A 22,488-nucleotide genomic window follows, 5' to 3' on the forward strand; every position below is an offset into this window, starting at 1 on the left:
CTCCTAATTTATCCCTCCCTCCCACCTTTCCCCTTTGGTAACCATAATTTTTTTCTCAAAGTCTCTGAGTCTGTTTCTGTTTTGTAAATAAGTTCATTTGTATCATTTTTTCAGATTCCACATATAAGTGATAACATATGATATTTGTCTGACTTAGTATGGTATAAGTATATACTTAGTATAAGTGATAACATATGATATTTGTCTCCGCTTAGTATGGTAATCTCTAGGACGATCCATGTTGCTACAAATGGCATTATTTCATTCTTCTTAATGGCTGTGTGATTGTCCATTGTATGTATGTAAATCTAGCAAGACTGAAAAGAAAATGGCAAAGGACTCTTGTATCAAAAATTCCACTTTTGGGCTTCCCTGGTGGCACAGTGGTTGGGAGTCCACCTGCCGATGCAGGGGACACGGGTTCGTGCCTCGGTCCGGGAAGATCCCACATGCCGTGGAGCGGCTGCGCCCGTGAGCCATGGCTGCTGAGCCTGCGCGAACAGAGCCTGTGCTCCGCAACGGGAGAGGCCACAATAGTGAGAGGCCTGTGTACCGCAAAAAAAAATATTCCACTTTTTATTAGCTCAGTATATACTCTTTGCCTCAATAATTAGTTTTAGGAGTGAGCAAAAGAACAAAAGTCTATTTAAAATAACCCTATGCCTCTTGCCCAAATTCTGTCATGCTGCCAACACTTCTAAGGGTTCTGGGCATATGTATTTCATGTAAGATTTTGCAAAACTATCCCAGAATAATGAACCAACTGTCTAGGTAAGGGAGAACTTCTGTTACCTTTCAGTGACTCTACAGTAATAGGGATGAAAACAACAATGAAACAGCTTTGACAGAATTCAAGCAGATATAACAGTATTAAAGAACCCAGCATTGCCTGTTCATTGCAGCACTATTTACAATAGCCAGGACATGGAAGAAACCTAAGTGTCCATCGACAGATGAATGGATAAAGAAGATGTGGCACATATATACAATGGAGTATTACTCAGCCATAATAAGAAATGAAATTGAGTTACTTGTAGTGAAGTGGATGGACCTAGAGTCTGTCATACAGAGTAAGTCAGAAAGAGAAAAACAAATACCGTATGCTAACACATATATATGGAATCTAAGAAAAAAAAAAAAAGGTCATGAAGAACCTAGGGGTAAGACGGGAATAAAGACACAGACCTACTAGAGAATGGACTTGAGGACACGGGGAGGGGGAAGGGTAAGCTGGGATGAAGTGAGAGTGTGGCATGGGCATACATACACTACCAAATGTAAAACAGCCAGGAAGCAGCCACATAGCACAGGGAGATCAGCTCTGTGCTTAGTGACCACCAAGAGGTGTGCGATAGGGAGGGGTGGGAGGGAGGGAGCCGCAAGAGGGGGGGGATATGGGGATATATGTATACATATAGCTGATTCGGTTTGTTATACAGTAGCAACTAACACAACAATGTAAAGCAATTATACTCCAATAAAGATGTTAAAAAAAAAAAAAAACCCAGCATTGCCAAGAAACCGAGTACATTCCATGATAAAATAATAAAGCCATGACATTGCCATGACTCTTGACTCACCCAAAACCAATGTGCACTAAATAATAGAGAAGTCTATTTTTTCTTTGGATAGGAGACCTAGACCAGCCACTGCAGCCACATTACTTTCCTAAACTAACCCTCAGCGTCCACTCTGCACCTGGCCCAACACAGTGCAGGCTATAGGGCTGCAGGTTTGTTTTCAATTGGAATATAGTTGATTTACAATGTTGTATTACATCTGCTGTACAGCAAAGTGACTCAATTAGACACATGTATACTTTCTTTTTTATATTCTTTTCCATTATGGTTTATCCCAGGAGATTGGGATAAAGTTCCCTGTGCTATACATAAGGACCTTGTTGTTTAACCATTCTATTTTAAAGTCTTTATTGAATTTGTTACAATACTGCTTCTGTTTTATGTTTTGGTTGCTCTGGCTGGGAGGCATGTGGGATCTTGGCTCCCTGACCAGAGATCGAACCCGCACCCCCTGCATTAGAAGGCGAACTCTAAACCACTGGACCACCAGGGAAGTCCCTAATCCATTCTAAATAATAGTTTGCATCGACTAACCCCAAACTCCCAGTCCTTCCCCCGCCCCACCTGCCCTCCCTTGGCAACCACCAGTCTGTTCTGTGAGTCTGTTTTGTAGATAGGTTCATTTGTGCCATATTTTCGATTCCACATATAAGTGATATCGTATGGTATTTGTCTTTCTCTTGCTGACTTACTGCACTTAGTATAATAATCTCTAGTTGTATCCATGTTGCTGCAAATGGCATTATATCATTCTTTTTTTATGGCTGAGTAATATTCCATTGTGTGTGTGTGTGTATATATATATATATATATATATATATATATATATATATATACACACCACAATTTCTTTATCCATTCCTCTGTCGAGACATTTAGGTTGCTTCCATGTCCTGGCTATTATAAATAGTGCTGCAATGTACATTAGGGTATATGTAGCTTTTTTTTTTTTTCCCCCACACACACACTGTATTTTATTTTACAAGAGATAAATAAACTGACACCAAGCATTGTAAATGGATGACTACAACAAAAGCAACAATGACTGCAATTACCAAACACAAAACACACTCATACTATGTCATAATATTGACATTCAGTCCAGGAACCTTCCAATGTAACAGCTCCTTTACTTTGCAGTGAAAATTGATTTGTATATTTTTTGCCTCTGAGTCCTTGTGGGATTTATTTTATTTTTTTAAGTTATTATTATTTTTATTCAAACAGAAAGTCACAAAAATTATAATTATCCTCATTAGTTCACTCAATCCCATGTAATTTTTTTTATCTTGATCTTTTGTTAGCACTTTTATGAATTCATCAGTTTTCCGTTAGAGTTGTGAAAATGCTTATTCATTCAGTTCAGCAGTATGGTCAGTTACCAGAAACCTGTACTTGTCAGAGTCTTTTCCATGAATTCCTTGATGATGAAACCCTTCTATAGGAACATTTTTGCAAAAGCAACAGAGTATACCCAGAACTGTCTGTAAATGACAAAAGACTTAAAAATGACCATGGTTAAAGATTTGATGAAAGTTCATAATAATGCAATTGACAAGGAAATTTTAGTTATTTCTGAGATATACATTTTAAAGTAATAACTAGAATTGACTTATACCAGAACATATAAGATTTTCAGAAATTTCATGTAATGTCTGAAACATTTATATTAACATATTTCCATACAAATAGCCCAAAGAAAGTTTATTGTTTTTGTTTGTTTTATACTGCAGGTTCTTATTAGCCATCAATTTTATACACATCAGTGTATACATGTCAATCCCAATTGCCCAATTCAGCATACTACCATCCCCACCCCACTGCGGCTTTTCCCCCCTTGGTGTCCATATGTTTGTTCTCTACATCTGGGTCTCAACTTCTGCCCTAGAAACCGGTTCATCTGTACCATTTTTCTAGGTTCCACATACATGCATTAATATACGGTATTTGTTTTTCTCTTTCTGACTTCACTCTGTATGACAGTCCCTAGGTCCATCCACATCTCAACAAATGACTCAATTTCGTTCCTTTTTATGGCTGAGTAATATTCCATTGTATATATGTACCACAACTTCTTTATCCATTTGTCTGTTGATGGGCATTTAGGTTTCTTCCATGACCTGGCTATTGTAAATAGTGCTGCAATGAACACTGGGGTGCACGTGTCTTTTTGAATTATGGTTTTCTCTGGATATATGCCCAGTAGTAGGATTGCTAGATCACCGTAATTCGATTTTTAGTTTTCTGAGGAACCTCCATACTGTTTTCCACAGTGGCTGCACCAACTTACATTCCCACCAACAGTGTAGGAGGGTTCCCTTTTCTCCACACCCTCTCCAGCATGTTATTTGTAGACTTTTTTTTTGTAGACTTTTAAATGATGGCCATTCTGACTGGTGTGAGATAGTACCTGACTGTAGTTTTGATCTGCATTTCTCTAATGGTGATGTCGAGCATCTTTTCATGTGCCTATTGGCCATCTGTAGTCTTTGCGGAGAAATGTCCATTTATGTCTTCTGCCCATTCTTTGATTAGGATTTTTTTTTGGTGGTGTTGCTGAGTTGTATGAGCTGTTTGTATATTTTGGAGATTAAGTAGGGCAGCAGTTCTTAAGCTAGGGGTTCAGGGGACCTCAGACTGGGACAGGAGATCCCATGAAACTAGCTTCATACTAAGAAGACATTATTTTTTTCACTCACACTCATAAATGTACAGTGGAGTTTTCCAAAGGCTACATGACATATCACACCAGTTATGAGAATCAACCTGTTTCCTATTAAGCCAGATATTAAAGATGTTTGCAAAAGTGTAAAATATGCCACTTCTTCTGGAAAATAAGTTTTTCGTAAAATTGTTTAAATCCAATGGATTTGTCATTAACATAAATTGTTAAAATTTCCTTAAATCGAATTTCAAATAGGATAAACATCGAGATATATAACCTACATAAACAGAAGCTCTCTGGCATCCTCAATTTTAAGTGCAAAGGGGCCTTGCAACCAAAAAGTTTGAGAACTACTAATCCAGAGAAGCAACAAAGTCTCGGAGGGCAGATGTCTCTAGGAAGCCGTGCTCAGGGAAAGCAGTTTGTGGAACAGGCTACATGAATATAGTGCCGGACGCAAAGCAGCCAGTGAGATTTTCTGCTGTTAAAGACAATGTTTTAAAATATGAAAAGTCACTATAGACAGCAAATGACAAATAGCAAAGTATGTTGATGGTTATTAGGATAAAGACTGGTTTTAAGACTAATGCCTGTTACACTTGAATTTTATCTCTTGAACTCAAGTTGAATAACACAGTTGGGAAGAGGAAAAGCTATCAGGATTTAAGAGGCTGTGCCTTATAGACCATATTCTAGAGCTTAGCACAGGGAGCAGCATAGAGAAAGAGATCAGTATTGGTTAAGCAAGCTAATGAGCGACTTTAAAATGAAGTTATGAGGTTGACTAAGGTTGAGAGCAAAATGGCTATATCAAGAAAGGCTCATAACAGGGGGACTTGTTCTAGAATCAGTTTTCAAGAGAGATGAAGAAATGCGAGTAGCTGAGATGCAGAGCCATCTCACTACCCCCAAACCTCCCTCCCCTCTTTGCTTTCCTTTTAATGTTTGATTAAAGGGGGGTGTTAGCAATCATCCCAAGCATCTTAATATCCTAAACTCAGTATGACCTGAATAGAACTCTTAATTCTAACCCCACATCTCCCTCATAGAAATGTGCTTCACCTGCATACTTCAACTTCATATGGTTCTTGATTCTCCTTTCCCCTTCATGCCTTCCACGTAATCCTCTGGCATGTCCTGTGATTCTACTCCCAAAGCACATAATGAACTTATCCACTTCTCTCCATCCCTACTTGATGACCCTGGTCCAAACCATTCGGATTAATCCTAATAGACCTTGTCTCCATGCTTCCCCTTTGGTGCCTCTCCCTTCTCGCTACAATCTACAAAGCCCTCTCCATCTGGACTCCCTACTCCTGCCCCACCCTATTCTACTCCCGCCTCATCTGCTCCAGCCACACTGGCCTTCCGCATCTTCTAAAATGCAAAACTCCTTCCTAAACTGGAGCCAGCCTGAGGGCCTAGCATTCTCTGGAGCACTCTACCTAAGAATCTTTACTTTGCTGCCCCTTTCTGGCCGTTTAGTTCTCGGCTCACTGTCACTTTCCACCTTTTCAGCGGCCTTTCAGATCACTGTCGCACCACTTCCCATGAAACCTCGGATTCTGGTTCCTTTCTTAATAGCATTCATGACTTGAAATCCTCTTATCTATTTACCTGCTCCATGAGAATAGGATCTTGCTGATCTTGTTCATTATTGTATCCTCTAAGCCTAGAAAACCGAGAACAGTGCCCGATCCACAGGAGACATTTAATAAATATTAAATATTGAGTGAATTACACACTGCTGTTATACTCAAAGACCTTCTTTTCCTGGCAAACTGATCTCAAAGGAAAAGCAAGGTATTTACCACACATACATACATGTTACCGAATCTTAGACTTGGCTTCGGAAGGCTTAGGACTAGGTCAACATAGCTATTCTCTGTATCAAATTTTACAACTGATCTTGATTTTTGCACTGGATAGCGACTTCATTTCAATTCTGCAACCACTTAAAATGACATATACTAACTGTTTGCATATCTTTTTTCAACAGTGCTTAAAGCTTAATAGATACACTAGGATCCTCTGAGAAACTGCAGTCAATAAAATTTTTCTGGAACATAGTAGTACTTCAAAAAGTGGATTCAATGAATGTTTTAACGTGTTCGCTCTATACAATGTTACCAAAGAAATATTCTTCTCTGGCTTCAAATAAGCTAATACCCTTTGAAGTATCAAAAACAAACCAACTCTTACAAGAAGACAAAAGAATAAATGGAAGCTTTTATTAGTGAAGCAAGTCAGTTTATTATATTTCCAACATGGCCTTCTTCCTCTATAATGAAACAAACTACAATATTTTACAACATAACTTAGTTTTTTTAATATTCCAGAAGGGAAAGATTTCTTTGAGAATTTAGGAAAGCAAATATTTTGGGAAGAATAACTACAAGAAGTGATTTTTTCAACTTTAATACAGTAACAGCTTGCCCACCAGGTGTGTTACCCAGCATTTTTCCTTTTAATGAATCCATCAAGTATTAGCCAACAAAGAACCTACTTTTAGAAAATGAGGCAGAAAAGGTTTATATTTAAATAGGAAACGAGCAATCTAAATACCAATAACATGTCACTTTAACAAGGCAATTTATTTACATAGTTAGGTATAAATTATTAATTGCTGATTAAGGTCCTAGCAAAAACTCAATTGGTCTATTTCAAGTTCAAATAGCACTCATCTGGCTATGAAGGTAGACATCATAATGGAATTGGGCCTGTTTGAATAAGGGGAGAAAAATCCATTAGTGCACATTTTCTGTCATTAAAAACAAGGATTATTAAGTCAGGGACATCTTGGTTCTGAACCTCTCCATTTTTGTTGGAAGAAGACTGACCATCTCTTTGCTAAGTTCTAGTTCAACTTCTATTTCCTGGGCAGCTTCAGGGTGCTTCTCACAGTAATCAACAATAAATTTGTAATGTTCCAGTGATGTTGCCAAATTTTCTAGCTCTTTCTTGGGATCTGCAGTGATGATTTTGCCATAGAGACGGGCAACTCGAAACTTAGCTAACATGGCAGGGCGAAGAACATCTTCCCCTATATGCTCAGGAAATACTTTATTTGGGTCTCTCAGGGAGTCTAAGAAGAGCTGGTAGTACTTCAATGCTGACTTATTAAGACTATTTATTTTTTTCACGATGTGTGAATCAGGATCCCTCAGCTTGTCAGCTATGGCAATCTTCAAATCCATCATATCATAATAAGCATGTGCAACTTCAAACTGAATCTGTCTGTTGACCAACAAATAATACTGTGGATTCAGGTCCACAATTAGGGGCTCTAGCATAGCTATTCTGCGTTTATGCATCTTGCACCTTCTCTCCATGTCAGTTTCAAAGAATGCAAGCACCTTAAACAGAGCACTGTGGTCCTGGACAACTTCAATATGGTCAGTGACATAACCATCAATCTGAAAGAACTCTTTTGCCTCAAAAACATAGTGCTGACCCATTAAGAAAAGCTCTCTGGCTTCTTCAAAATCTGAAGGTCTCAAATAGCTCACTTTCTCTTCCACTGCAGAGATGGCATCACACAGTTCGCCGGTTCCAAACTGCACAGCTTTTTTCCTAACACTTTCTTCCTCATCTAGTTCTTTCTTTCTTAAAGCTCTAAGTTCAGATTGTTTATCAAGATCAAGCTCCCCTATGTTGTCCTGAAAGAAAAAAATAAATTATGGTTGAGGACAGACACTGGTCTCCTGCTGTCAATACTACAGCAAACTTAAGAGTAAAGATAAGAAAACCCTCTTCCCAGCCTGGTTTAGGGAGGTGATATAATCACATGTTTTTAAACTTCTTTCTAATTATATTCCACTTATATTAAAAATGAAAGAAACTAGGAAAAAGTAAAACTGCTTATTTCCTCTTTGGGGCACTAACTCATTTATAGTTACTCTTTTTAAGGTAAGATAAATGTATATGAAAACTGTAAGAGCTGTGAAACATTATATACATCTAATACATTATTAGTAGTATTTTAACATTAGAGTAAGACTGAAATCTACATCCTAAAAATATTGTATAGCAATGCAATTAAAATTAACAACATGATGTTTATGCTAAGTTATTTACTGAAATATACTACAGAGAAATGCTCTAAGTCTCAAAGATACTAAAATAAAGAGAGAGTTAAATCTACTCATAGTTAAAGTTTATCTCTCCCACCTCCTGGGGCCAAAAAAAACAAACTAAGATGGTTAAAAAAAAAAGGCTAAGCTCATTCTCTTCTTCCTAGACAAGAAAATTAAACATCAGACCCCTCAGTGGACAGCCCCAAGGCCTTCCCTTCTTTTCATTTGAAGTTGTCTCTCTAGATCTGCGTTGTTCAAAACAGTAGCCATTTGCTGCGTGTGGATGGCTATTGAGCATCTGAAATGTCCAAACTGAGATGTGATCGGTGTAAAATGATACATACCCAATTTCCAAGACTTAGTACAAAATTTAAAATAGCTCAACTCTTTAGTATTGATGACAAATAGAAATGATTATTTCTTTTTATATTCTAGGCTAAGAAATATAAATTTCACCTGCTTTTTTCCTTTTCTAATGTAACCACTAGAAAACGTAGAATACCAGCCACATACGTAATTTTATTTCTATTGGACAGCACTGCTCTACACAGGTGACTCCATCCATACCCACGGTTGCAACTGCCATCCATGGGAGGAGGACTCACAAATCTACAGGTACGACCTGGACCTCTTCTCAAGCTCCAGACCCATAACTACAGCTCCCCACACAACATCTTCTCTCAGAAGACTCAGACACCTGATCCTCAACATGTCCACAATGGAACTCTTACTCTTCAGCAAACACATTCCTATTCTAGTAGTAGTTTAGTGAAGGACACTCCATCCATCTGGACAGCCAGCAGCAGTCGAGGAATCACCCTTGAGATGTTCCTCTCCTCTCCCCTTTACCCCACACTTCCAATCCATCACCAAGTCCTTTACATTTTGCCCCCTAAATACCTCCTGAATGCATTCTTTTCCACCATCTTTTGCCACCACCCTAGACCAAGCTCCCTTCACATCTCACCTCCACTGTTCCAATGGTCTTCTAATTTCCCCCATCCACTCTTGCTTTCCCTCAATTCATTCTCCATTCTGCTACATAAGTGATGAGTCCAAAAACTCTCCAAGGCTTCCATTCATTGAAGGCCCTGCTTGTTCTATCCCATCCTTTTTTTAAAATTAATTTATTTTTGGCTGCGTTGGGTCTTCGTTGCGGTGACTTCTCTTGTTGCCGAAGACAGGCTCTAGAGTGCAGGCTCAGTTCTTGTGGCGCACAGGATTAGTTGCTCCGCGGCATGTGGGATCTTCCCGGACCAGGGCTCGCACCCATGTTCCCTGCATTGGCAGGCGGATTCTTAACCACTGTGCCAGCAGGGAGGTCCCTGTTCTATCCCTTTCTAACTCTATCGTTTATCACATGTGCTCTCACTCTGCTCTAGCCTCACAGGCCTTTGTTCCATCCCTTCTAACACCATGCTCCCTATGCCATAGAATTTTTTTCTGATGGTGGGGGTAGGAGTTTATTTTATTAATTATTTTTGCTGTGTTGCGTCTTCGTTTCTGTGCGAGGGCTTTCTCTAGTTGTGGCAAGCGGGGGCCTCTCACTATCGCGACCTCTCTCGTTGCGGAGCACAGGCTCCAGACGCGCAGGCTCAGTAGTTGTGGCTCACGGGCCTAGTTGCTCCGTGGCATGTGGGATCTTCCCAGACCAGGGCTCGAACCCGTGTCCCCCTGCGCCACCAGGGAAACCCCTGCCATAGAATTTTTAAACGTGCAGCTTCAGCTCCTTGGAATGCTATGCCTTCTCATTCCCAGAGCTTTGTTCAGATGTTACTTCCTGCTACTATGACTTCTCTTATCATGTGTCTCTCCTTTGTGGAACTTACTAAAATTGCACTTTCATACGAAGTAAAAAAAACACCGTCTATTCTTGTTCATCATTGTACAATGACTACCATAGAGCTGGCAGAAATACTTAAATTTGTATGTTATTAAACTTGAATTAAAGAAGGCTTTTCAGGTAAACAGACCATCAAAGGATAAAGTTAAAGTAACAAAGCCAGATTAAGAAAATCTGAGTAATTTAGTAGCATGGCAACTATTTGAGTTTAAAGTAACCAGGTGATAAACTCTAGTGCCCAGTCTGGAAAACATCAACTAAAGGAAGGGTAAGAGTTAAATGACAGAGTGTTTTGCTTGACATAATTACTTCAAATGCAGGCCGTAAGTCTCTAAATCTTGTTTACTTAATGTGCTTCCTGGCTGCTTGTTAGTTTACATGCTTTCTAGGCTGCTTTCTGAGAAGAAAGCTGACAGATTTTCCTGGCAACTTCTCTAGACATAAAGCTCCCTAGTTTTACTCCCCACTTCCTTTCTTTTCCAAACATGCCTCATCTTTATCCTCTACCTCTGAAGTGCTCTCATCTTTGAAAGACCCATGCTTCCAGGAGTTTGTGGCTTGTTTGGTTTTATTCTGTTCAGTAGTTTCACAAGGTTCTATATTGACTAAAACTGATTATACTTTAATGCATGTAAATAGAAAAGCAGCATAACTCCTTCAGGAAAAGTCTCCAATGTATCTACACTTAGTATGGTGCATCCAAATGATTTATTTTCCTCTGTAGTGGTTAGGAACTAGAATCCATTAGGTATGGATCAGTAATAACAATACCAATGATGATAGTTAACTTATTGAGGACTTGGTTATGTCTCAGGCACTTTTCTGAGCCCTTTATATATATTTAACTCTCACAGCAACACTATTAAGTACTATTATTACCCCCATCTTACTTGTGAGGAAATTGAGGCAAAGGGAAGTTAACTGCCATGAATACACAGCTACAAACTAGCAGGGCTGTTTGCAGATACGTTTATACTTATATTTTTATCAAATATATATTTACTCTATAAAGTATGTAAAGATTAGTAAGACTTCCTGCCATCAAGTTGCTTATAGTCTAAAAAGAGGTAAAGGAATAAGATAAGAATATGAATAGGGATAACAGGGATAATACAAAGTCAAGTGACTTAGGTAGGGTTCTATGGAATTTAAAGGAGGGAGAAGATATCTGTAGGGGATGAAGAATTATACATTCAGTAATTTTTGAGAGGGGCTTCCCTGGTGGTGCAGTGGTTAAGAATCCACCTGCCAACGCAGGGGACACGGGTTCGATCCCTGGTCCAGGAAGATCCCACATGCCGCGGAGCAACTAAGCCCATGCGCCACAACTACTGAGCCTGTGCTCTAGAGCCCATGAGCCACAACTAGTGAAGCCCGCGTGCCACAACTACTGAAGCCCGCACACCTAGAGCCCGTGCTCCACAACAAGAGAAGCCACAGCAATGAGAAGCCCGCGCTCCCCACAACTAGAGAAAGCCCTTGTGCAGCAACAAAGACAACGCAGCCAAAAATAAATTAAAAAAATAATCTTTGAGAACCTGTTGTGTCTGGAGATTAGTATATGATACAAATACGATGAAGACTCCCTCTCATGGAGCTTATGCTCTATCCAAAGGGAAGTCTTGAAGGAAGAGGTATTATGTGAGATGGCCTCGATTGATGAGTAAGATTTGAAAAGGTTGAGATGGGGAGAACAAGAAACAAATATATATGAGCATTCTGCATGCCTTGAATAATACACATGCAGTGAGCCCAATGAGCATACTCCCCATTTTAAGCTTTTACTTAACATCCTGCTATTTAAGAAAGAAAAGACCACTTTTGACTGTATTACCTGCATGGAAAGTTGGGCATTCTGCATGAGAGTCAAACAGTATTTGATCCAGCATCTTGCTATTTCCCCTTTTCTTTGGTGATAAAGCTCTGGTACATCTCCTTCAGTTTCAGTAGCTAAAATGATACATGATTTGTGTAAGTTAAGGGTCACAATTGGAATTTTCATTGTGTACTGCATTCTTTTTTGTATTACTTACCCCCCCATTATAAAAGTAACAAGTCCTCACTGAAGCAGTGGGGAAAAAAAATTCCTACCACGTAGAGGTACTCACTATTATTTGCATATTTCTTTCTAGTTTTTTCTTATGTATTACCTATAGGTAAAGACTAAAGTCACCACGTATATTAAATTTTGAATACAGGCATACCTCAGAGATATTGCAGGACTGATTCCAGACCACTGTGATACAGTGAGTCACAGGAATTTTCTGTTTTCCATAGCGTATAAAAGTTATGTTTGCACTATACTGTAGTCTATTAAGTGTGCAACAGCATCATGTCTTAAAAATGTACACATCTTAATTAAAAAATACTTTATTGCTAAAAAATGCTAACCATCATCTGAGGCTTCAGAGAGTCATAAACTTTTTTGCTGGTGGACAGTCCCGCCTCAGTGCTGGTGGTTGCTGAAGGGTGGGGGGGCCATGGCAATCTCTTAAAACAAGACAGCAGTGACGTGTGCTGTGCTGATGGACTCCTCCTTTCATGAACAATTTCTCTGTAGCGTGCAGTGCTGTTTGACAGCATTTCACCCAACGCAGAACTTCTTTCAAAATTGGAGTCCATCCTCTCAAACCCTGCCACTATTTCATCAAGTTTATGTACTATTCTAACTCCTTTGTTGTCATTTCAAGAATCTTCACAGCATCTTCACCAGGAGTAGATTCCATCTCAAGAAACCATTCCCTTTGCTCATCCATAAGAAGCAACTCCTCATCTGTCAAAATTTTATGAGATTGCAGCATTTCAGTCACATCTTCAGGCTCGACTTTTAGTTCTCACACTATTTCTACCGCATCTGCAGTTACTTCCTCCACTGAAGTCTTAAACCCCTCAAAACCATCCCTGAGGGCTGGAGTCAGCTTCTTCCAAACTCCTGTTAATGTTGATATTTTGACCTCTTCCCATGAATCATGAATGTTCTTAATGGCATCTAGAATAGTGAATCTTTTCCAGAAGATTTTCAATTTACTTTGCCCAGATCCATCAGAGGAATCACATCTACGGCAGTGATAGCCTTATGATTTTTTTCTTCAAACGGTAAGACTTAAAAGTCGAAATTACTCCTTGATCCATGGGCTGCAGAATGGATGTTGTATTAGCAAACATGAAAACAACATTAATTGCATTGTATATCTCCATCAGAGCTCTTGGATGACCCAGGTACATTGTCAATGAGCAGTAATCTTTTGAAAGGAATTTTTTTTTTTTGAACAGTAGGTCTTAACAGTGGGCTTAAAATATTCAGTAAACCATGTTGTAAACAGATGTGTTGTCATCCACGTTTTGTTTTTCCATTTACAAAGCACAGGTAACATAACTAGCATAAAGCATAATTAGCACAATTCTTTCGGGCCCTAGGATTTTCAGAGTAGTAAATGAGCATTAGCTTCAAGTTAAAAGTCATCAGCTGCACTAGCCCCTAACAAAAGAGTCAGCCTGTCCTTTGAAGCTTTGAAGCCAGGCACTGACTTCTCTCTAGCTATGAAAGTCCTAGATGGCATCTCCTTCCAGTAGAAGGCTGTTTCATCCACACTGAAAATCAGTTTAGTGTAGCCACCTTCGTTAATGATCCTAGCTAGATCTTCTGGATGATTTGCTGCTTCACCTTGCACTTTTACATTATGGAGACAGCTTCTTTCCTTAAATCTCATGAACCAACCTCTGCTAGCTTCAAACTTCTCTTCCGCAGCTTTCTCGCCTCTCTCAGCCTCCACAGAAATGAAGAAAGGTAGGGCCTTTCTCTGGATTAGGTTTTGGTTTAAGGGAATGTTGTGACTTGTATAATCTTCTATCCAGACCACTAAAACTTTCTCCATATCAGCAATAAGGCTGTTTTGCTTTCTTATCATTCATGTGTTGACTGGAGTAGCACTTTCAATTTCCTTCAAGAACTTTTCCTTTGCATTCATAACTTGGCTAACCTGTGCAAGAGGGAGTATCTTTTGGCCTATTTTGACAGGCCTTCTTCACTAAGCTTAATCGTTCCTAGCTTTTGATTTAAAGTGAGAGATTTGCAACTCTTCCTTTCACTTAGAGATCACTGTAGGGTTATTAACTGACCTAATTTCGATAGTGTTGTGTTCTCAGGAAACAGGGAGGCCGGAGGAGAGGGAGGAAGACATGGGGGAACAGCCAGTCAGTGGAGTAGTCAGAACACACATTTATCAATTAAGTTCACCATCTTATATGGACACAGTTAGTGGCACCCCAGTTAGTGGCACCCCAAAACAATTTCTTAGACCTTAGAACAAACAGGTACATGTGGGTGATTAATACCATTATTAATCGAATTAGATTAATAAAAGGATTGCTCATACAGGTTTTTAGAATACTTTAGGATAAGAATTCCATAATTCATGTCTACTTGGATTCTTTTTTTTTCTTTTCCATTATGGTTTATTACAGGATGTTGAATACAGTTACAATAGGACCTTGCTGTTTATCCATTCTATAATAGATTGCATCTGCTAGTCCCAAACTCCCAATCCAACCCTCCCCAACACCATCCCCCTGGCAACCCCGAATCTATACACGGGTTCTTAAGAGGTAGGTTGTTGAAAGCAGTTTCCTCTAATGTTTAAGCATTTGCTTTTACCACCTCGCCTATGCTATGGTCTCTGTAAATGAAGAAATAGTGTTGAACAAGGTGAAGGTTAGCATAGCTCCTAATTAATCTGTCAAATTCCAATTTAGTAGAATCCAAATTGAAATGGATTTTTCATAAATTAAAAGCAGTCCTGAGTGGAAAGCATTCCCCCAAAACAATGTTTGGAATGATGGGGGTGATTTAATGAAGGGTCAAATATTTCATTTTGTAATGAGTCCCACATCCAGTTTTACCAAAATACTGTTATATCTGTGGAAGGAATTTATTTTTGCAAAGAACAATTTAGTTTTTCATGGTTTAAATTATTTTGGTTTTCACTAGTATTTAAAAATCCTTTGTAACATGAAGTAACATTTTCAGTCGTCATGTTAGATTTAATGCAGTACTGCCATTAATCTGTGTACTTTGCTCTGCCTTTATAATCTTCCTTTTTCCCTCAACATGGGTGTGACACAAATGCCAAGTACAGCAGGCACCGCCCAGCTCTACAGGGAAAGAATCAAGTCGCTCACCTCCCAAGCAACATGGAAGCAACATAGAAGAACAACACTGATGTAAGTCACCAGTCAGTTGGATTGTCTCCTTCAGGTGAACATTCAGTTCCATAGAAAAAGTGGTTTTTAATCCCAACAGTAAAACCTTGTACCTGGATTCTCTTATAAGGAAACAATGTATAGCTGATTCTCATTGTTCCTGGTCGTTATGTTCTATAAAGTTGCTGTGAACAGTGAATTTGGGAATGCTAAAACATCACTCCTAGGGCAAATACAGGGTTACGTTCTGATGAGCTTCTGGTCACAATATTTTCATCAACTGATCAATATATAACCTTATTTTAATGTGTTTCTGTTTAAAGACACCTTATGTAATACATAATTGACTCATTAACATTGACATTAACATTGAACTCATGGCCAATAGCACTGTAGCTTGTGCCTAAATGAAGCTTACCTAGCACTGTATTTTCTCCAGAGGGCACATCCCAGCCTTCATGTACTTAGGAACATTAGATACCACTTCAGCACTACACTTGGGGGCCATTTTAAACAATGAAATCGCCAACAAAATGCAAAAAAAAAACGTGGCACTGAGTAATTTAGACCACAAAAAGGATACGTGTTTACAGTATGAGAGCTGAAACAAGAAGGTGGATCATTACCTTGTTTAACCTCAGCTGGTAATGTGCACCTTAGGTGCCTCAAATCCTTTGCTGTCTGCAAATGACCACACGAGTGCCTCGAGTACTGATTTTGGGGGTTATGAGTAAATTGTGCCAAGTAGGCAAATTCAAAAATATGGAATATACAGGGCTTCCCTGGTGCCTGCCGATGCAGGGGACACAGGTTCGTGCCCCGGTCTGGGAGGATCCCACATGCTGCGGAGTGGCTAGGCCCCTGAGCCATGGCCGCTGAGCCTGTGCGTCCGGAGCCTGTGCTCCGCAGCAGGAGAGCCCACAACAGTGAGAGGCCCGTGTACTGCAAAAATAAATAAATAAATATGGAATCTACAGATAATGAGGATTGACTGTATTTTGGAACCTGCACTTAGATATGAAGTCCTTGATCTTTCCTTTTTAGAAATAGCTTATGGATCTGGGTAACTGACTTAAGGTTTGGAAGCAAAAGTTACTGGATTGTATACCTTACTAAAATGTGCTTGGAGGTCCTGGTGGACATATTACTGATTTTATTTTTTGAATGTTCATTTTATATTGGAGTATAGTTAATTAACAAGCTTGTGTTAGTTTCAGGTGCACAGCAGAGTGATTCAGTTATACACAGGATATACTTGTATCCTTTTTCAAATTCTTTTCCCATTTAGGTTATTAGATTTTTTTTTAAAATCCATCCTATGACAAAGGCTTTACTAACTTTCCATACAGTTAGTCAAAAAATAAAAAAAATACAAAACACGGCAGACAGCATCTCACACACTAGAAACCAACATGACAGGAGCCCCTTCTCAACACTGTAAAAAAACAAAACAAAACCAAAAAACCCAAAACTGAGAACTTAGTTTTGGCGGGGGACAGAACTTTGGTCCCCTACCAAATGAACTGAAATATCCCAGTAGAGAATCAAACCAAAGTGGTAAGATGGCGATAGGGGGTGGGTGTCAGATTTTTAAATAACTGCTTTTGTGACAAATGAGCTGGAAAAGACAGGTTTGGGCTAGGCTGCGTCCCTTACTATAACTATCAGGTTATTACAGACTATTGAGCAGAGATCCCTGTGCTACAGAGTAGGTCCTCTTTAATTTAAAAAAAAAATATTTGGCTGCACTGGGTCTTAGTTGTGGCACATGGGATCTTCGTTGTGGCCTGCAGGATCTCTTGTTGCGGTGCACAGGGCTGCTTTCTAGTTGTGGCGGGCGGGCTCTAGAGCAAACAGGCTTAGTTGCCCCATGGTATGTTGGATCTTAGTTCCCGAACAAGGGATCGAACCTGCACCCCCTGCATTAGAAGGCAGCTTCCCTGCATTAGAAGGCAGCTTCTTAACCACTGGACCACCAGGGAAGTCCCTGTAGGTAATCTCTTTTAAATATAGCAGTGTGTACATGTCAATCCCAAACTCCCAATCTATCCCTCCCCAGCACCCCTCTCCTGGTAACCATAACTTTGATCTCTCTGAGTCTGTTTGTTTTGTAAAAAAGTTCATTTGTATCATCTTTTTTAGATTCTGCATATAAGTGATATGATATTTGTCTTTCTCCATCTGACTGACTTCACTTAGCATGATAATCTCCAGGTCAATCCATGTTGCTGCAAATGGCATTATTTCATTCTTTTTAATGGCTGGGTAATATTCCATTGTATATATGTACCACATCTTCTTTATCCATTCATCTGTTGATGAACATTTAGGGTGCTTCCATGTCTTTGCTACTGTAAACAGCACTGCAGTGAACACTGGGGTGCATGTATCCTTTTGAACCATGATTTTCTCTGGAGATATGCCCAGGAGTGGGATTGCTGGATCACAGGGTAGCTCTATTTTTAGTTCTTAAACTTCCATACTGTGCTCCACAGTGGCTGCACCAATTTACATTCCCGCCTACAGTGTAGGAGGTTTCCCTTTTCTCCACACCCTCTCCAGGATTTTTTATTTGTAGACTTTTTGATGATGGCCATTCTGACTGGTGTGAGGTGATACCTCATTGTAGTTTTGATTTGCATTTCTAATACTTAGCAATGCTGAGCATCTTTTCATGTGCCTGTTGGCTATGTGTATGTCTTCTTTGGAAAAATGTCTGTTTAGGTCTTCTGGGTTGTTTTTTTCTGTTGTTGAGCCACATGAGCTGTTTGTAAATTTTGGAGATTAATCCCTTGTCTGTGGTGTCATTTGCAAACGTTTTCTCTCATTCTGTGGGTTGTCTTTTTGTTTATGGTTTTATTTGCTGTGCAAAGCTTTTGAGTTTAATTAGGTCCCATTTGTTTATTCTTGTTTTTTTATTTCCATTACCCAAGGATTTGGATTGAAAAATATCTTGCAGTGATTTGTCAAAAGTGTTCTGCCTGTATTTTCCTCTAAGAGTTTTATAGTATCCAATCTTATTTACGTCTTTAATCCATTTTCAGTTAAAAAATTTTTTTATTGGAATACAGTTGCTTTACAATGTTGTGTTAGTTTCTTGCTGTACAGCAAAGGGAATCAGTCATATGTACACATATATATCCACTCTTTATTAGATTTCCTTTCCATTTAGGTCACCACAGAGCACTGAGTAGAGTTCCCTGTGCTATACAGTGGGTTCTCATTAGTTATCTACTTGAAGCATTTTAAAAGTCTTAGTATTGGACAGATGAATGGATAAAGAAGATGTGGTGCATATATACAATGGAATATTACCCAGCCATTAAGAAGAATGAAATAATGCTATTTGCAAGCAACATGGATGGACCTGGAGATTATCATACCAAGTGAAGGAAGTCAGATAGAGAAAGACAAATATCATATAATACAGCTTAAAAAATGATACAGGGCTTCCCTGGTGTCACAGTGGTTGAGAGTCCGCCTGCCGACGCAGGGGACACGGGTTCGTGCCCTGGTCTGGGAAGATCCCACATGCCACAGAGCAGCTGGGCCCGTGAGCCACGGCTGCTGGGCCTGTGCGTCCGGAGCCTGTGCTCTGCAACAGGAGAGGCCACAACAGTGAGAGGCCCGTGTACCGCAAAAAAAAAAAAAAAAGATACAAATGAACTTATTTACAAAACATAAACAGACTCACAGAGAAGGAACTTATGGTTATGGGGGGGCGGGGAGGGTGACAGATTGGGAGTGACATGTACACACTGATGTTTAAAACAGGTTAACTACAAGGACAGGGAACTCTGCTCAATACTCTGTAATAACCTAAATGGGAAAAGAATTTGAAAAAGAATAGATACATGTATATGTATAACTGAATCACTTTGCTGTACGCCTGAAACTAACATAACATTGTTAATCAACTATATTCCAATATAAAATAAAATTTTAAGGGACGTCCTGGCAGTCCAGTGGTTAAGACTCTGCACTTCCAACGCAAGGGACATGGGTTTGATCCCTGGTTAGGGAACAAAGATCCCACTTGCTGTGCAGTGTGGCCAAAAAAAAAAAAAAAATTCCAGAAAGTTCCAAAAAGCAAAACTTGAATTTGCCATGTGCTGCCCTGAATTTGCCATGTGCTGCCCATTATTTACATAGCATTTACACTGTATTTGGTATTATAAGATACTCTAGAGATGATTTAATGCATACAAGAGGATGTGCATTGGTTATATGCAAATACTATGACATTTTATATAAGGGACTGTAGCATCCATAGATTTTTGGTATCCATGGTGGCCCTGGAACCAATCTCCCATGGATACCAAGGGATGACTGTACCAGAAGTAGAACTGCTAGATCATACATAGCTCTATTTTTAATTTCTTGAGGAACCTCCAAACAGTTTTTCATAGTGGCTACATCAATTTACAATCCTACCACAGTGCACGTGGATCCCCTTTTCTCTGCATCTTGACCAACACTTGTTATTTCTTGTCTTTTTGATAATAGTCAATCTAATAGGCGTGAGGTGATAGCTCACTGTGGTTTTGATGTGCTCAAATATACATGTTAACTGTGATTTATAAAACCAAATGAAACACTATAAACTAGATATTTGGACATATCACATATTGTACTCCAACCAAAAATGTATAACGTGAATATTAGTGTAAAGAAACAGCAAACACCAATTGGAAAAATCTATGAAATAACTGGCCTATATATTTTCAAAAATATCTGTGATGAAAGGCTGAGGAACTGTTCCAGATTAAAGATGACTAAAGAGAGATGTGACAACTACTGTGGGGAATAGTATGGAGGTTCCTTAAAAAACTAAATACAGAAACTACCATATGATCCTGCAATCCCACTCCTGGGCATATATCCAGAGAAAACCATAATTCGAAATGATACATGCACCTCAGTGTTCATTGCAGCACTACTTACAATAGCCAGGACATGGAAGCAACCTAAACGTCCATCAACAGAAAAACGGATAAAAAAGATGTGGTACACGTATACAACGGAGTATTACTCAGACATAAAAGAACGAAATAATGCCATTTGCAGCAACATGGGTGGACCTAGAGATCGTCGTACTGAGCAAAGTAAGTCAAAGAGAAATATCATGATATTGCTTAGACGTGGAATGTGGAATCTAAGAAAATGGTACAAATGAACTTACTTACAAAACAGAAATAGCATTACCGATGTAGAAAATTTACAGTTACTGGGGGGTAAGGAGGGGGTGGGATGAATTAGGAGATTAGGATTGACATATACACACTACTACATATAAAACAGATTAACTAATAAGGACCTACTGTATAGCACAGGGAACTCTTCTCAATACTCTGTAATGCCCTATATGGGAAAAAATCTAACAGAGTGGATATATGTATAACTGACTCACTTTGCTCTACAGCAGAAACTAACATAACATTGTATATCAGCTATATTCCAATAGAAATTTTAAAAGGAGATGTGACAACTAAATACAACCTTGAACTGGATACTCTGGTACTAGAGAAATTGCTATAAAGGACATTACAGGGACAGCTACTAAATACGAATTATAGATAAAAGAATTGTATAACAGTTATATTTCCTGTTCTATGATAATATAAGAAAATACTCTTATTTTTAGGAAAAACACACTGAAGTATTAGGGGGTAAAGGAACCTAATGTATGCAATCTTCTCTCAAATGGTTCAGAAAGAAAAAAATGTGACTACAAATGAGGCAAATACTAAAAATTGGTAAATTTAGAAGGGCGTATGGTAGTTCTTTGTTCTGTTCTTGAATTTTCTAAAGTTTAACATGATTTTAAAATAAAAATTTTAAAAAGCTATGTAATTAAACACGCACACCTAAACTTACTGTCTTCTGTGGTTCGGATCTTTCCAGTTTGACCAAAAATGACATTAGCAGCTGATAAACAGTGCCTGGCCTCCATAAAGCATTGCTGTTGAGGAAATAAACAAGAATAAAGTCTTAACAAAATCAGGTAGAAACCACTACTAAGGAGACCCTGTATAGTAACTAAACAAGAAGGTATATAAGATATATTTTAGTATTATCTGGTTAAAAAAACTACCTTAAAGATTAAAATAACAATACCCCCAAACTCTTAATAATGCAAACTGGCTGAAAAACAACTGCTGATTGACTACTGAAGGAGAGCTAACTTTTAATCAGCATACAAGAATGGCTATCATCCTAGACTCAAAGTACCTCACAGTCCTTTTAGGTGCAGGCTAAGTAGCCAAAGTTCCACACATGATCAATTTTTAGACCATTTACATTCTGTCAGAGGACTTGAAGATTTAATCTTTCTTAGGTTTAGAGACCCCTTTTACATCCTACCATTCAAAGGCAAACAGGATAAATTTTGATAGAGATTCCTGTCTTCTAAAATCTTTGGAATTTACAATATGAGGCTTCCCACCAAGTTTTGAAGTCAGATTTCCACAGATGAACTCTATGGAACTGCTTTACCAACACAGTTAAAGACTTCATAATCCAAACTGGGGCATGGTAAACTTCTCAAACACTTTGAGAACATCTCCTTGTTACTTTAACGCTTTACATTTGTTATTTAACGCTTTACATTTGTCACGTAAGTCACAGGACTACTCAGCAGAATTACCAGGTCCAACTTTTAGTTGGACGCCACACTCATTAAGTATGTCTACTTCATATTAGTAACACTGATTTTTGCTAAGAGGATTTTTAATGGTTGACTATGACTTTAAAATCTCAGCATTAAATGAATCTCCCCATTATTGCAAATTCAGAAGCCATCTTGAGAACAGCTGGGCACCATGTGTAGTATTAGCCCAGCAGTATTTATAGATCAAAATGTTGGTGTTAAACCTCAAACCAAAAGAAAGTTACAGTTTACATAAAGAAGTTTTAATTGTTGCTCTATAATCCCTTACTCATCATTATCACTTCAGCTTTGTCCAGATTGGCTATCTGAAAGCAACCACTGTTAGAAAACAGTGAGTGCCCTGTGCCCTCTAGGTGGCTGGTAAATGTGGGACTTCACCTGCAAGGCAGGGACTCACTAAGTAGCAAAACCTCATGGAACCCGATGAAGATGATAGTGATATAAATGACAATTGC

At 38.9% G+C, this 22,488-nt stretch overlaps 1 protein-coding gene across 1 annotated transcript in view; it reads right to left on the reverse strand.

The window, feature by feature from the left end:
• Positions 1-6,478: 6,478 nt before the first annotated feature.
• Positions 6,479-22,488, reverse strand: part of KIFBP (kinesin family binding protein) — a 38,368-nt gene continuing 22,358 nt past the window's right edge. The window contains exons 5-7 of the mRNA XM_065894582.1: positions 21,241-21,325; positions 11,999-12,114; positions 6,479-7,904 (exon numbers count right to left, since the gene is read on the reverse strand). Of these exons, the coding sequence (XP_065750654.1) occupies positions 7,029-7,904; positions 11,999-12,114; positions 21,241-21,325 (1,077 nt within the window). The 3' untranslated portion in view covers positions 6,479-7,028. The remainder of the gene's footprint in view (positions 7,905-11,998; positions 12,115-21,240; positions 21,326-22,488) is intronic.

Source organism: Phocoena phocoena, chromosome 16 (assembly GCF_963924675.1).
Source record: "Phocoena phocoena chromosome 16, mPhoPho1.1, whole genome shotgun sequence".
NCBI classification, from domain to species: Eukaryota; Metazoa; Chordata; class Mammalia; order Artiodactyla; family Phocoenidae; genus Phocoena; species Phocoena phocoena.